General features: G+C 28.3%; 1 protein-coding gene across 1 annotated transcript in view; it reads left to right on the plus strand.

Moving 5' to 3' along the window:
* LOC136089446 (uncharacterized) overlaps positions 1 to 15,591 on the plus strand; it is a 63,186-nt gene that overhangs the window by 28,613 nt on the left and 18,982 nt on the right. Inside the window, exon 3 of the mRNA XM_065815449.1 lies at positions 966 to 1,086. Within this exon, the coding sequence (XP_065671521.1) occupies positions 966 to 1,086 (121 nt within the window). The remainder of the gene's footprint in view (positions 1 to 965; positions 1,087 to 15,591) is intronic.

The following is a 15,591-nucleotide window of genomic DNA, read 5'->3' on the forward strand; positions in this document are numbered from 1 at the left end:
CGTTGTTCACATCTTTGTGCTCAATGCACCACTTTAACCTTTTTTTGCAATTGATTTCACTAGCAAAGGTAGTTTTTACTTGTTATCTTGCAAAAAACTCACCTTCTTCTTTTATCTGTCAAGATGCTGTCCATTTTCAGATATTAATAAGGTTCAAATTTAGTTTTATCTCAGAACATGTAGTTTAAACAATCTTTTTTGAAAGCATAAAGAATACAGCAAGCTTCCTCTTTTGAATTGTTAGACTTTCTCCCAGATCCTGTAGACCTTTAAGCAGTAAAAGTGTGTTTATATTTCTTCACCAAGCTGCTATTCGCTAAGTTTTGTCGTTTAAAACGTTTTCCAATGCTCTCCTTGTAAGGCTCTCCTTGGTCATCAACTTCAATAACTTGTCCAATTTCAAAATCCGTTAGTTGTTTTCTAAATTATTATCTATTTTAATCCACTTTTTTTAAAGATTTCAATTATATATATATATATATATATATATATATATATATATATATATTATATATATATATATATATAAATTATGTTAGTGTATTTTACAAGCAGAGTGCTCAATATTCTAAGAGAGCAGAGCAATAAATTAGTAAAAACACTTATCTAATTTTTGATTACTTCATCACTGTGTTTCACCATCAGTAGGTTCATCAGGAAGAATCCAGAAAGAATATTTCTTCCTGATGAACCTACTGATGGTGAAACACAGTGTTGAAGTAATCAAAAATTAGATAAGTGTTTTTACTAATTTATATATATATATATATTTATATATATATATATATATATATATATATATATATATATATATATATGTATATATATACAATATATATATATATATATACATATATATATATATATATATATATATATATATATATATATATATATATATATATATATGTATATATATATATATATATATATATATTTATATAATGCATTATTTTGTAATAAAGTAATCAGTTCAATCAGTAATCAAGTGATTAAAATGAGTTCAAAATGGGTTTACAAACAACCTAGCGGAACATTGCTGCAAACTCAAAATTATCAATTCGTATGTAGACGACTGCAATTAAGGTAAATTTTTTTTTTTGTTCTTGTTTATCTTTTTGCTTTTTTTTATACAAATTATATATATATAAATTATATAAATATATATATATATATATATATATATATATATATATATATATATATATATATATATATGTATATATATATATATATATATATATATATATATATGTATATATATATATACACACACAGTATCCTTTAAAAAAATGGGACAGGATGATTTTTTAAAAAAAAGCAAAAAAAAAAAGCAAAATTTTCTCAATTATTTTTAATTTTATTTTAAATATGTCTAATAGTAACTTCTATTACACATCTGTCGTTAAAAATAGTTTCAAAGTTAAAAAAACTGATGGATTTTCAAAGGGCACAGCATCATAAATTCACATATTAAACAAAATTGATAATTTTTTGTTTTTCTAGTTAATTATAATGTTGCTGCTCCGAATCTGTTGGTAATAAAAAATTTTGACACGTGGTTTAATATATAAAGGTCCCAAAAGGGAACCCATAAAAAAACTTTTTTCCAAAAAAAAACATATCACTTATTAATTTTTGTTTGTTTTCTTTTTGTTTTCTATTTGTTCTTTAGAAGTTGCGTTAATAAAAAAAAATTAAACTTTTGATTATGAGGAAAAGTAACTTTGGGGCAGTGGCTTACCTTGTGTTTATCCGGATATTTATGATATTTATGAAAAATTTCCAAATAAGTTTAAATTGACTGCAATGGTTCTAGCAAAAACGTTATGAAGCACCTTATAAATAAAATTTTTTTTTTTTTTTTATGGTCAAAAATCTGTATAATAAAATTAAAATAAAATGCAATTAAATTCTTTTAATTTTAATTTTTTTTCTATAAAAATTACCAAAACTTGATTTTTAATTTTTATACATTTTTGGATGAAATAGAAGATAAATTTTTAATAATTCGATATATTTATCCTCGTGGCTTTTAGGGACCGCTAGAAATTTCCAAAAATATCTAAAATAGATATAAAATGAGCGTAATTGTGCCTGTAAAAAAGATATGAAGCAGTTTTTTAAAAAATTATGATTTTTATTTTAAGGCCAAAAAACTGTAAAACATCATTAGCTTTATTTAAAAAAAAAAAAGTCTGTTGTTGGGGAATTTAAAGGTCATTAGACATTTGTTGGACTCGACTTGGAATAGACATTTATTGGATATTTTTTGGACTTGACATCGGAATGTTGTTGGACAATGGAGTGTTGTTGCCTAAATTAAATTACAAAACTTTTATTTTAGCTTTTTTAACAATTTAAAACAATAAAAAGTATTATATTTTTTAAATTTATTGAAAATAAGTTCTAAAAAAAATTAATTACTAAGATTTGGTTCAAAAAACTTGAATAAAAATATAAAAAAAATACTAACATCGGTTTCAATTAACTAGATTAATTTTAAATTTAAACTAGTTTTCCTATGAGATTTTATTTCATCTCCACATTTAAAATATTTTTTTATGATATATTTATAACTCATATCTGCTTTATAGTCAATTATGATTCTAAAAAAACGACCCTAAAGTTTATCGTTGACATCACGTTTTTCGTAATTTTCTTTTGACTCAAGCAGTCATTGATTAATTAACACTCCATTATTACTTTGATCATTGATTTTTTTTAAATGATTTTTCTGTTGAGCTCAATACATTTCTATTGGGTTGAGCTCACAATGAAAATTAGGAATATGGATTATTTTTACGTCCGTCTTATACTTTTTGTTGTGCTCTTGAACTAACTTAAATCTTTTCGCAAAATATTAATGAGGCGATGCTTTTATTCTTAAGTCAGGAAGCAGATTGTCTGAGATTTTTATGTGTAAGTCAATAATTTCTAACTCTTTTTATAACAAAAACATAAACCAATAGAAACACCATCGGAGTCAAAACAGTTAATTGTCTTTTCAACACCTTTATCGAGCCATTTTAGTTTCTTTACTGGACTAGTTTTACCAGGTAACTTTTCAAACATATTTATATCTAATAACGCTTTTGTATGTGTGGTTGCATATGCAACCACACTTTATACGCATCTGATGTCTATTTTTAATGCGCGTGTGACACGATAAAATGGCTTACAAATATTCGTAAATAATGAGTATTCTGGAAAGTTTTAAATGCGCATGTAATACCAGGAAAATATCGTATTGAATATTTTCTGGTTATCGTGTTTTAAACGTGTTTACAAGAGTTTCAAATACGAGTTTGATACTCAATAGGCGTCGTATTGTATACCTGACTTTATATGCATCTAATGCGTATTTCTAATGCGTGTTCGACACGATAAAATGGCTAACATACATACCACATCAATACGTATTTAAACGAGTTTCTAATGCGCATTTACAACTAAATTTGCCGATTGGGTACTATCTAAAAAATTAAATACACGTATAAAACACGATAACCAGAGAATATTCAATACAATTTTATTAACTAATATGAATTCATAATATAATGATAATGACTAGGAGTAAGCAACCCGTAATACCCGTTATAAGTTATTAAATCATTATTAACAATAAAAACATATTAGTAAACTGATATATTATCTAAACAATTAAATACAAATTTATCTATAAATATTTTAACTTTGAGTCTTTATCAGCAACGTCATTGCTTATAGTTAACGACATAAAGACCGCATTATCATCAGTTGAGTTCTTTTTAAAATCTGTCACAACACAGGTACCAGAAAAGGAAAGTCAAGTAAAGCCAGCAAATACCTAAACAAAGAAATGAAAAAAAATTACAATTTTTAATTACTATTAAAAGTACTATTTGCATTTTATTGGTAGTAAAATCAGGATAGTAATAACAGAAAATATATATTCTGTGTCAACAGAATAATTAAAAAAGATTATAAAAAGGCTAGGCAAAACAATGTTGTAACACTGGCAAATAATACCAAAACTTAATAAGATATTTTATTAACTTAAATACTTGGACTAAAAAGATTTTATTTATTACAATATTTGAACAATCAAGGGACAATTATAGTTAAACAATTTGAGCAACTATATCATAGAATAGCAAGCAACTCGTAAAATATTTGTTATAAATGGTCATTATTATTTGTGGTATTAAGAAATGATTAAGAGCTCAGTAATTACATAATTTATATTAAATCTCCTTCTCATCTAAGAGAGAGAGAGAGAGAGAGAGAGAGAGAGAGAGAGAGAGAGAGAGAGAGAGAGAGCAAGAGAGAGAGAGAGAGAAAACACGGAATAAATAGTATTAACTGGTTTTATTTTGTTACCAGTAAACAAAATTATTTTTACCTTGATTAAAAGCTAATTTCCAGCATTTCATATTTAAGCTCCAGCTTCTCTCTAACTGTTGACTAATGATTAATAGAGTAAATATCATATCATACTAAATTTACAAAAATTAAAACCATGTTTCAACAGTAAGCTAACTAATCAAGAGTTGACAAAGGGAAGACACACTAAAAAAAAAAGAAAAAAGAACATAATTATGATATAAATTATAAAAAAAAATTAAAATTATTTAAATTTAAAAGTGTTAATTATTACTATAAATAGTTAAACTCATACTTTGGTTTGTTCTAAAGTGTTTAAAGTAAAATCAAATTTACAGACATTAACACTGTTTGACACTGAATTCTGTCAAGTAAGTTTTCTGCTCATCGAGCAGCATTTCAACAATGATTAATTTCATCCTGCCTAGATCTATTTTTTTCATTTGACAACTATTTTCAAGTTGCCTATAAGCATTTACATTATTAACTTTGTTAAGCCTAATCCTATCTATTTCAATTTCAATATTATCATTAAAGATATTACCAGTAATCTTACTATTGCTACAACTGAATAAATGAATGTAAAAGAATCTTACAAATTGTGCTCTTTTCTAGTCAAAGACTTTATTTAAACTTAAGATTTATTGAAATCCATATCTTTTTATATATTTACATACATAAGTCATTTATCAAAAATATTAAACAATATTTATTTACATCAATTATTTTAAATTTAAAAAAGAATCTAGAACACAATGCACAAAATTATTTTTACCTTAATGCACAAAAATAATAAATGCACAATCTTGTATAAAAAATTGAAGCAATACCAGTCAGTATACTTTACTCTCAATTAATTATTTATATATATATATATATATATATATATATATATATATATATATATACATATATATATATATATATATATATATATACATATATATATATATATATATATATATATATATATATATATATATATATATATATATATATATATACACATACCTTTATATATATATATATATATATATATATATATATATATATATATATATATATATATATATATATATATATATATATATATATATATGTATATATATATATATATATATATATATATATATATATACACATACCTTTAAAAAGTGGTATTACACTTTATACAATAAAATATAGATAAACATCATCAAATATAAAATATACTGGAATATAGGCAGATTTATGTTTATAAACTTTTGTGTCAACAAATTACAGTCAGTTTTCCATGTTAAACACATAAAATATATATCTAATATAATATATATCAAATATCAAATAAATCCAATAAAAGATAAAACAAAATAGTAAACTTACTCAAATAAGTATCAGTTATACCATGTAAAGTAACTAAAAAACACTTCAATTCTTTTCAATTGGTGTAAAAAATAACCTTCAGCTCTTTCCAATTGCACTAAAAAGAAAAGAAAAACTTACATAGATAAGTTGCCAAGTTCTTAAGAACCTACTTAAAGTTGGTATATGCAACATTGAAGTTTGAACGTTGACTGGACTAATTATTAGCAGATGTTTTTAAAAATTCATAAAAATGTACATATATTCGTTCTTTTATATTGCATAAATCCATCATATGGTAAATCTGAAATGAAAAACTGTAATGGATAAGTAAATACAAAGAAAAACATCATATATAAATCGAAAATCAATATACCTGATAGAGATAAGATGTCATGATAAGAGAGCAGTAGTTGTTAAATATTGTTATTTCATGTTAGGTTTTAGAAAACAATTTATTTTGGTATATCCTGGTTCTAAAAATTCAAATTAAGATATAAACAAAATGTATATATGGCAAAATGATTTTTCTTGAGTGGCATTTAGTGAATGATTAAAAGCAGTGAATTTTTATAATAAAACCACTTATAACTTTTAACAATAGACACCAACATAAAGCCAAATGTAACAACATTAGTAACATAAATAACAAATTTATGCAAAATCTTGCTCAACATGTTTGCCAAGTCACACACTTTGAAAACATGGAAACAACATAATATAAACATATATACTAACTATAAAACACAATATATTTATTTAAATTTATATAACATATATAAACACCTCATATAATATTTATATACACAATAGATACATTTTATACTATTTTAAAAATACATTTATAAAACAATTATATAACACATATTACCACATACATACATTTATCAAAAACTTTTTAATTTTGAACATAATATAAACATATCTGCAAACTATAAACATTTATAACTTGATTTGCGTGAATAAAAAATTTAAAAATAACTTAAAAAAATCTAAAAAGATTCATATATGTATTCTTATATAAAGACATATATTTCGTAATAAAATATCAAATTAAGATCATATTTAATTTAAATCAAATACTTATAGAATAAAGAACAAAAAACAGATAGAAGAACTGCAATCCTTATAACAAAGTTTAACGTTTAGCAACAATGAAAGGTCAGTGTTGGCTCGAAATTTTAATTTATTTTTCTAAATTTTCTAAAACAGAACAAAAAAAGGTAATAGCATAACAGAAATGTCAATAAAATAATAATCGACATAATAAAATAAGCAAGGTATGAAATGATAGGATTTAACGTATATTTGAAATATATTAATTCAGGACTTCTTAAAACTAAACAAATAAAGTTAAAAGTAGTAATAAATATTTTTATGATAAAGTTTTAGTAACTCTTTTAGTGCAAAAAAGTACTGTAACTGTACTGGAGATAATTTACTAAATTCCTCAAGAGAAACCTTTTTAATTTAAATTTTGTTTTCGCAATTTCAGTTTAAGCATGCGCTTTAAAGCAAAGATTTTCTTTGTTCAATTTTTTGTTAATATTTCATCAAAATCGGGTTCGATATCTTATCCGATTTTGATCAAATATTATAAATACGTATTTTTGATAAACAAGTGGTATTGAACTCGAATTCGAAACTTAAAACTGAATGCGTATTTTTCTGGTATCAATTGCGGTATGTTATACGTGATCAATACTCCGAGTATTTACAATACTAGATATGCCGACTGGGATTGTCAACAAGAGTATAAATTTACTGACTTCATTATTACGCTAAGGGGTCGTCTATAAAGTACGCTCGCCAAAAATTTTGAAATTTGACCCCCCTCCCCCCTGTTGACATGCGTACTTTTATGTCCCCACCCCCCCTTAAAAAGTACGTACGTTTCTCCCCCCCACCCCACCCACCTTTTCTTTTTTTTTTAATAAACTTTTTTCTTTATAAAAAAGTTTATTTATAAAAAAATGGTGGAGGGTATCAAAGATACTTTATACGACCTCAAAGCCCTTTGTTTGCGCATTCAAAAAACGTCTTTAAATATATATGCAAATTTAAATTTTAATAGATTTAATTTTATTATCAATGTGTTTGTTAGTTGATAGGTTAACGCGGAGGAAACAATCGGGGAGACCCAAGTTCGATTCCGTAGAAATTATCCTATGCTATATTTTTGTTTTAATAACGAATCAAATAAAAATAAATTAAATAAAGTAAAAAACGAGTCTTACGCGAGATCAGTAATATTGAAAACAATGGCTAAAACCCAGTGCCGAGGGTATTCTATCTATACCCCTAAATTGGAGGGGGGAGGGGGAAACAGCAAATTTTGTGCTCTTTTGCTAATTTAAGAAGCTTTATAATTTAGCAAAACCTAGCGGTCAAATTTGGAAGATTTTGAGACGCTAATGACACGTTTTTTTTTGGGGGGGGGGGGATTCCAGCCCATCAACCACGGCCCAGCTAAAACCTGTTTTTTATCGACTCAAAAAATAGGCCGTACTCAGGGCCAGTATATAAGGGGTGGCACGTGTGCATGGGCCCCCGCAGGATTTTTTGATGTTCCAGATAGAACACCTTCACACAACGTGCAAACTCCAAATTTAAGTTTGTTTATATGCCAAATTAGGTGGCCTTGCAAAAATCTAAGTTGGCGGAGGCCTGGGAACAAAAAGCCCTAAAACGTTTGCCTTCCCCCTTTCCTGCCATAACGTTAGGGAAATATGTAGCAAAATTTTCAACTTTAGCATCTAAAACTTGATTTAAATTTTTTGACAGATTTTAATTTTTGTAGAAAAACATTGTAAATTACAAAAGTTATGACCTTTTTAGTGCCCTCATGTATGGGCAGGGGAGGGAAAGAGTTTTAGAGCTTTTTGTTCACAGGCCTCCGCCATCCCGATATTTTGCAAGGCCTTCTTATTTGGCATAGGTATAAACAAACTTAAGTTAGGAGTTTGCACGATGTGTGAATGTGCCGATTGAACTGAGTAAGAATTGCTTCATTGTCGAAATAGCAGTCTTTTCCGGGCATAATAATGCTTGTAGCTGTTCGAGGAAAAAAATTCAATTCAGTTTTTTTTATTAATTGCGGTTCCTCATTTACAACTTTTTCCATTCACATTCATTTAAAAAAAGGTTGTTAATTTTGAATGGCACACTATAAAATCACTCACAAAAATTCTACTGAATCCCCTTCCTTTGTTAAACATTGGACTAAAGAAAGAATGAAGCCATTTTAATGATTGAGTATCACCCAAGCGCACCGTACTTTCATCATGAGTCAAAACTATTAGCGCAGTTTGAACTTCAGGACCGGTCCATATGTATTTAGAAGTCGCTGATTTTAAAAACATCCAATAGTTCTTTATATTGTCGACAACATGATTGACGAATATTTTTCTATAAACTACAACGCCTTCTTTTTCAAGCCCATCAACAAACGAACAAGCTTTGTTATTCGACCAAAAAAATTGTGATACTTTGCTTTTTTTTGGTTCAATTTTCAGAGAATCATTAAATTTTGAACCTCTAAAAAATGCATCAACTTCATTTGAAATAATATCTATGCTATATGGACTATTTTTTTGAGAAACTTTATCAATGATGAAAGTGTAAATATGTTTTTTTAAGGTGGTAAGCTGGTAAAAAAACCAGAATGTTTAATATTTATTGTTCGAAACTGAAATTAACACTCACAACAGCCATCATAAAAATAATTATTACAAAAATAAAAATCTTCAAAAAATTAATTGTTTTTTGATGAGTCAGCAAAAATTTAAAAAATAAGCTTAAAAGCAAAACATGGTTATTAAGAGATCTATAACTAGTATCAGTATGAAATTTGCTACAGTAAAAGAATATATAATTATCTAGTGCCTAAAGCAAACTTTTTAAAAATTGATCAACCGTTTCAAAATGGCGAAGATTCTTTTAAGTTAGAATTTTTTAGATAAATAGTTCGATGCTCAGTGACTGGTTTCTCATTAAGTACTTGAGTAAGTAGGTTTATTCTGCTTGAGGCACTAGTGCTCTATAATTTAAACAAGTGTTGAAAATTTCAAGATGAAAGCTCAAATAGATCTTTTGTAGATGTTTTCGTTGACCTACAACAAGATTTTAAAAAACCAAGAAAACAATTCATAGAAAAAAAAATCTCAAAAATTTCCAAGTTGGTATGATTCCTCTCCTTCTAGTTCTTTTTCTTTGTCCAAATATCCTTTTCTCTTTGCTCTAATCAAGTTTCTTCTTTCCATACTCTTTTTGGTTGATTTTTTATTCATACTTCGAATCCGAAGTGTGTCTTTTTTGATTGAACCTATAATTGTTTTTGTTTCAAAACACAATTTAATTTTAACAAAAAGTCGTACAAGCCCAGATATACCATCATTAAAACTTATTATTGTAGATGCAACTCCAATTTCTAAAGTGGTTTTTCTAACAAAAGTATCTTTTGGACATCTTTTCCACACAATTTGATTCAGAGTCTTATTTAGGTTTTGAGTGGATCTATCTAAACAGCGACTAAAATGATCATCACTACGTAAATCCTTAAAAATTGGATAAATTGCAGTTTTCACTGCAATTGGTAAATTAACTTATGGTTTGTACCGCTTGATATTTTTCCAGTAATTATACCAACTATCATTAGTGCGGGGACAAAACTGGTGACGAACTCCAGGTTCTTTAATACCTGTACATATACAAAGCAGTACTTTTGTTACCATTCCAACTTGAAAGAGAGTTTTGGCGAGTAGCCATGCCAAAATAGCTCTGCATTTTGTTAACAGTATTATCAGTTAATCTTCCCTTCCCGCTAAGTCCTTTGCCATCTGATAAATTTTTACCTTTCATGCTAACACGAAGTTTGCGGAGCCGTGTGCCAATTCTCTTTTGAACATGGCCGACACATTCAGATTTTATAGGTTCCAAATCTTTCCAAATCTTCAAAAGTTTTTAGTGCTTCATGTCCTTTACCCAGTTCACGAAATACAATAACTGATCTTACATTTACTTTAGACAATTTTTTACCACGATTATCTTTACTTGGAAGTTGAATATCAGGAGAAGAAAAACAATTATGAATCCAGGTACAGTTCAAACATGTAAATTGAAACTTAATGTTAAACCCTCTTTTTTCTTGATCTTGATGACAAACAATTACATCTCTGCTGCTGCATATAGGACATGCACAAACTTTACTTAGCAGCTCCTTGAATTTGTTAAAGTTAAAAAGAAAAAAAAAGTCATCAGATTCAGTTTTAATATGTAAGAGTTTGCTTATTGATCCATTTAATTTTGAAGAACTAGTTGATGGATTAGACTTTCTCTTTCTCTATTGGCTAAAAACAAAACTTGACAAGGTTCATTGTTTATGTTAGATTCTGCTAAAGGAATACTATTATTTAAAGCTGTGTGTTGGTTTTTTGAACTTCTTCTTCTTCTTATGTTCCTAACGACATTCTTTTTATTTGCCATCAAAAATAAAAGAGCAATAAAAAATAAACAAATCGTAGTGAACAAAATAAATAACAAAGTTCATCTTTAAAAGTGTTATTTAAAACTATAACTTCTAAGGTTACTCCGCCAAACTGCTTTTTAAAAGCAGAAAACCCATACAGGCCTGGATATCCCATGCAGATAGAAATTTAGTAATAAAGAAAAAAATAAATTTGACCGATTTCAATAATTTTTTGTGCACCGCAAAAATTTTTAAAACAAAATTTTTACCATACCCTAAAAAACCTTGTTTTTTTAAATAAAAAATAGAAAAAATACAATGACAATATATATTTTTGAAATCTATAATAAATTTATAATACAAAACAATTAAAAAAAAAAAAATCCTAGTTTTTCATGTTTTTTTACCAGCTTACCACCTTAAATTTAAATTATCTTCAAACATTGAGTGGCAATGGTGTTTACCTCAACTGTCAGAAAATAGAATCTCTTCTTCTCCATTATTCAATTTAAAACGGCGTTTCTGTACAGTTGGATAAGCTAATGTTCCTAAACACGACATGATTCTACTTATTTGGAATAGAACTTTTGCAAGTGTAAGAGCCATAAAAAATGCAAGATTAAATAACCGTTTCATTATAAATCTCCAATTTCTATCTTACATAGCATTTGTAATCATATCGAGATGAAATTTGCTCAAATCTTTAATATTGTGTTCTTTTTTCTCCAAATTAAAAACCTTACTATTATTTGTTTTAGGCATTTTTTTAGATGTCGACTTTATCTTCTAAACTTTATCTTCTAATATATGAGTAAGGCGCTTTATTATCACTTCATCAAGATGTTGATTACGCTTGCTTAGATAAGCCATTAAAAAAATTTAAAGACAAATGGTTTTTTTAAATGCTGGCTATACTATAAAAGCAATCCGAAATATATATTACCATAATGTGAAATTTGCATATATATTATAAAATAAACAAAGAGCTTATATTTATAATCTTATTATTTTCAGCAACTTTCATTTTGCATTATAGAAAGTGTGAATTTAAATGTATCGTAAACTTGAAATGTGTAGTCATATTTCAAACATAAAACTCGACTTATGTGTATACGTGGAGCACACTTAAACTCATGTTATACTTAAAAACCGAGCGTTTTCAAGTTAAACTTGAAAATGCTATTTTAAAAAGCAAAAATTGATTTTAAGTTAAATTTTGAAGTATAACTTAAGAAAATCAGACTTAAAAGATCAAGTGGGAAACAAACCGAACCCGAACCGAACGAACCGAACTAGAACCTTATCTACGACAGAACCGAACCGAACCCGAACTTTAGTTGTTACTAAACCGAACCGAACCCGAACTTTAAACCTGTTGTGAACAAACCGAATCAAACCAACTGTGCTTGCCCTAACCAAGCTAAATAGACGCTTGAAAAAGTGAAAATTTTGCAATTCGCACATCACTACAATACATAACATGCTACATTACCTAATGTGTAACATATATAACATAATTCATTACCTAATGTATAACATACCACGAGTTTAGAATTATTTTGTTCTTTCTCTCATGTTAAGTGTTGGAAGAAAATGAGTTAGTAATTTTAGTAATAATTAATTATTTTTAAAATATATTTTAATTTTTAAATTTCTTCTAAATAATTTGTTTAAATCAAAATTATTTAAAGCATAAGTTATTATTTCTTTAAAAACTAGCTAAAATTTTAAGTAATTTTTACTTTTAGAAAAAAATGAAAAATTTTCTCCCAACGTTTAAAATGGGAAATAGAACAAAATAATTCTAACCTCGCGATAAGTCTACAATTCATAACATTACCAACCAAAATGGAAATGTTGTTTCTAAACATTTGCAATATTGAGGTGTTGTTAATGTTCTGAGTTTTTATTCATATCTTAGTAATTAATGATTGCAATAATTACATAATATTGTAGTAATAATGAGTAACAGTAAATTAACTCGTAAATGGACTAAAAAAGTGTTGGAGAAATTGATAACAGACGGAGCGGCTCACTTAGTACCTGCATCATGGACAAAAAGTGAATGCTGGACAAGCTTCCGTTGCGTTGAAGTTGGGGATGAGGTTTGTAACTATACTTACTGCATATAAAACTATTTAGTTTTATAAATGTTTCAATAAATCAATAATCACCTGCATCTCTCAGGCATTGCATATTGCACACAATGCCAAACTGAGCAGCATTCAGGTTTGATAATTAATTGAATATCAAATGCTAAATAGAATCAATTGACCTTAGTTATAATACACTTTATTTGATTTTTGTATAACTGTGAGTAATCATGTTATGATCAACAGGTTGTCAAGGAGTTTGCCGTTTGTAAGCAGTGTGGATTATGGTTGTCAGTGCCAATTGGTCATACTACAACTTTACAAAGACATAATACATCATACATCAATAAGATCAGTTCAGAACCTGGACAATTAAAAATGACAAGCTTTTTACCTAAAAAGACAGAGGTTAATAAATATAGTTTGCCGATCTTGCTTTTTCCTATTTACTGTTTTAACTTTTCACTTGCTACCATTGATAGCAAAATATATTTGTTACAAGTTGTTAGCAATATTTTAGAAATACAATGTTTTTTGTAGTACAAAAAAAAAGGCCATTATGTATTGCTATGTGTTTAATGTCTATTGTTTATTGCTTTATACTTTACAGGTTCCTAAACACATTTGTGAATATGCTCAACGTGCAGCCCTTTACATGATTGCAAAAGACATTCAGCCATTCTCGTGTGTTCAGGATGATGGGTTCCGTCACTTTCCTCAAACAATGATTGATATTGGATCGAAGTATGGATCAGTGAAACTTGAGGATATTATGTGTGATCGAACAACGCTGTCTAAGACACTACTACTAAAGTTCTACAACGAATATGTTCGAAAGCTGAAAGACGAACTTGCTGGGGTTACTCATATCGCAATAACAACTGATCACTGGACCGATGACATTCTAAAATACTCTTATCAAACTTTTACAGCACATTACATTAACAGCAGTTATTGCCTTATAAGTAAGTGTGTTGGATTGTTTGAGTTTAGTGAGTCTAAGACTGGCATTGCCGTAAAAGCAAAGACAACTGAAATACTTAAAAAACTTTTCCCTCAGACTATAAAAAGTGACAATTTGGTATTTGTGACTGATAATGGGAGTAATATGAAGTCGGCTTATCGCAACGATGTTAGACTTAGTTGTGCAGGTCATAATCTTAATTTAGCTGTTGAAAAAGCTTTGAAATCCCCTGGTGCTAATTTAGTTCATGAAATGATCAAGACTTCAAAGGAAATGGTGGGCTACTTTAAACATAGTGGGAAAAACCAGGAACTAAATCACACTCTCAAACAGGATGTTGCGACTCGTTGGAACAGTCAATTTTTTCTTTTGCAATCACTGTCATGCCAGTTAGATCATGTCAAGTCAATTCTTGCTGATTCAAAGCAGTTTGACAAACTTGAGCAACTGAACAACGTTAATGAAAAATTGTTGCATGACGTCGTAGAATTTTTGCATCTCTTTCACAAGGCTACTGTACAATTGTCACATGACAATGTGCCGACGTCCCCTGATGTATGGCCAATGCTTTTTTATCTTCGATCAGTCTGTAAGATCAATGGTTCAGACAGCGACAGTATGCATGACTTGAAGGCAGTTTTTCTGTCTAGTTTGAATGAAAAGTATGTTATTCATCCTTTGCACAAGCTATCAACACTTATTGTTGCTTCTTACAAATACTTGTCTTTTGTCAACACAGACGATCGCAATTTTGTTTATTCAGAAATGCGTAGTATGGTGGACAAAATTTTTTCTTCTTCACCAAATCAGGTGATACGAAAGGACTCAGGCAATACAGATATAGACAGCTTTAGTGAATGCAGTCATTCAGATCAGCTGCCTCCTGCAAAGAAGAATAAAGCTGATCTTGAATCGTATGATTTGCTGGCAGACTTAAAAACAGTTGCCACTCCATTGTCTAATGCCGACAGTAATGACACAAGACATGAACTTGACAAATACTTGACACTGCCCGTGACAGCGTGTGATGCATTACAATTCTGGATAGACAATGACCGTGAACATAAGCTTCCGACGATGGCATTGATTGGTAGAAAGTTGTTGGCTATTCCTGCTACAAGTACTGCCAGTGAAGGAGTGTTTTCAGTGTGTGGGGTGACGATGATTGAGCGCAGGGCTCGCCTAAACCCAGAAACATTGGAAATGCTGATATTTCTCAAATACAACATGCAGCCCTGATTACTAGACTGACAGTAGGCTACTTAAGCTACCGTTATCTGTGTTCAGAAAGTTACTGCTTTAATGTTTTGTGCACTTTAACTGCAGCTATTAGCAACTGCATTGTTTTTTGAACTTCTGAA

The sequence above is a fragment of the Hydra vulgaris genome, chromosome 13 (genome assembly GCF_038396675.1).
Source record: "Hydra vulgaris chromosome 13, alternate assembly HydraT2T_AEP".
NCBI lineage: Eukaryota > Metazoa > Cnidaria > Hydrozoa > Anthoathecata > Hydridae > Hydra > Hydra vulgaris.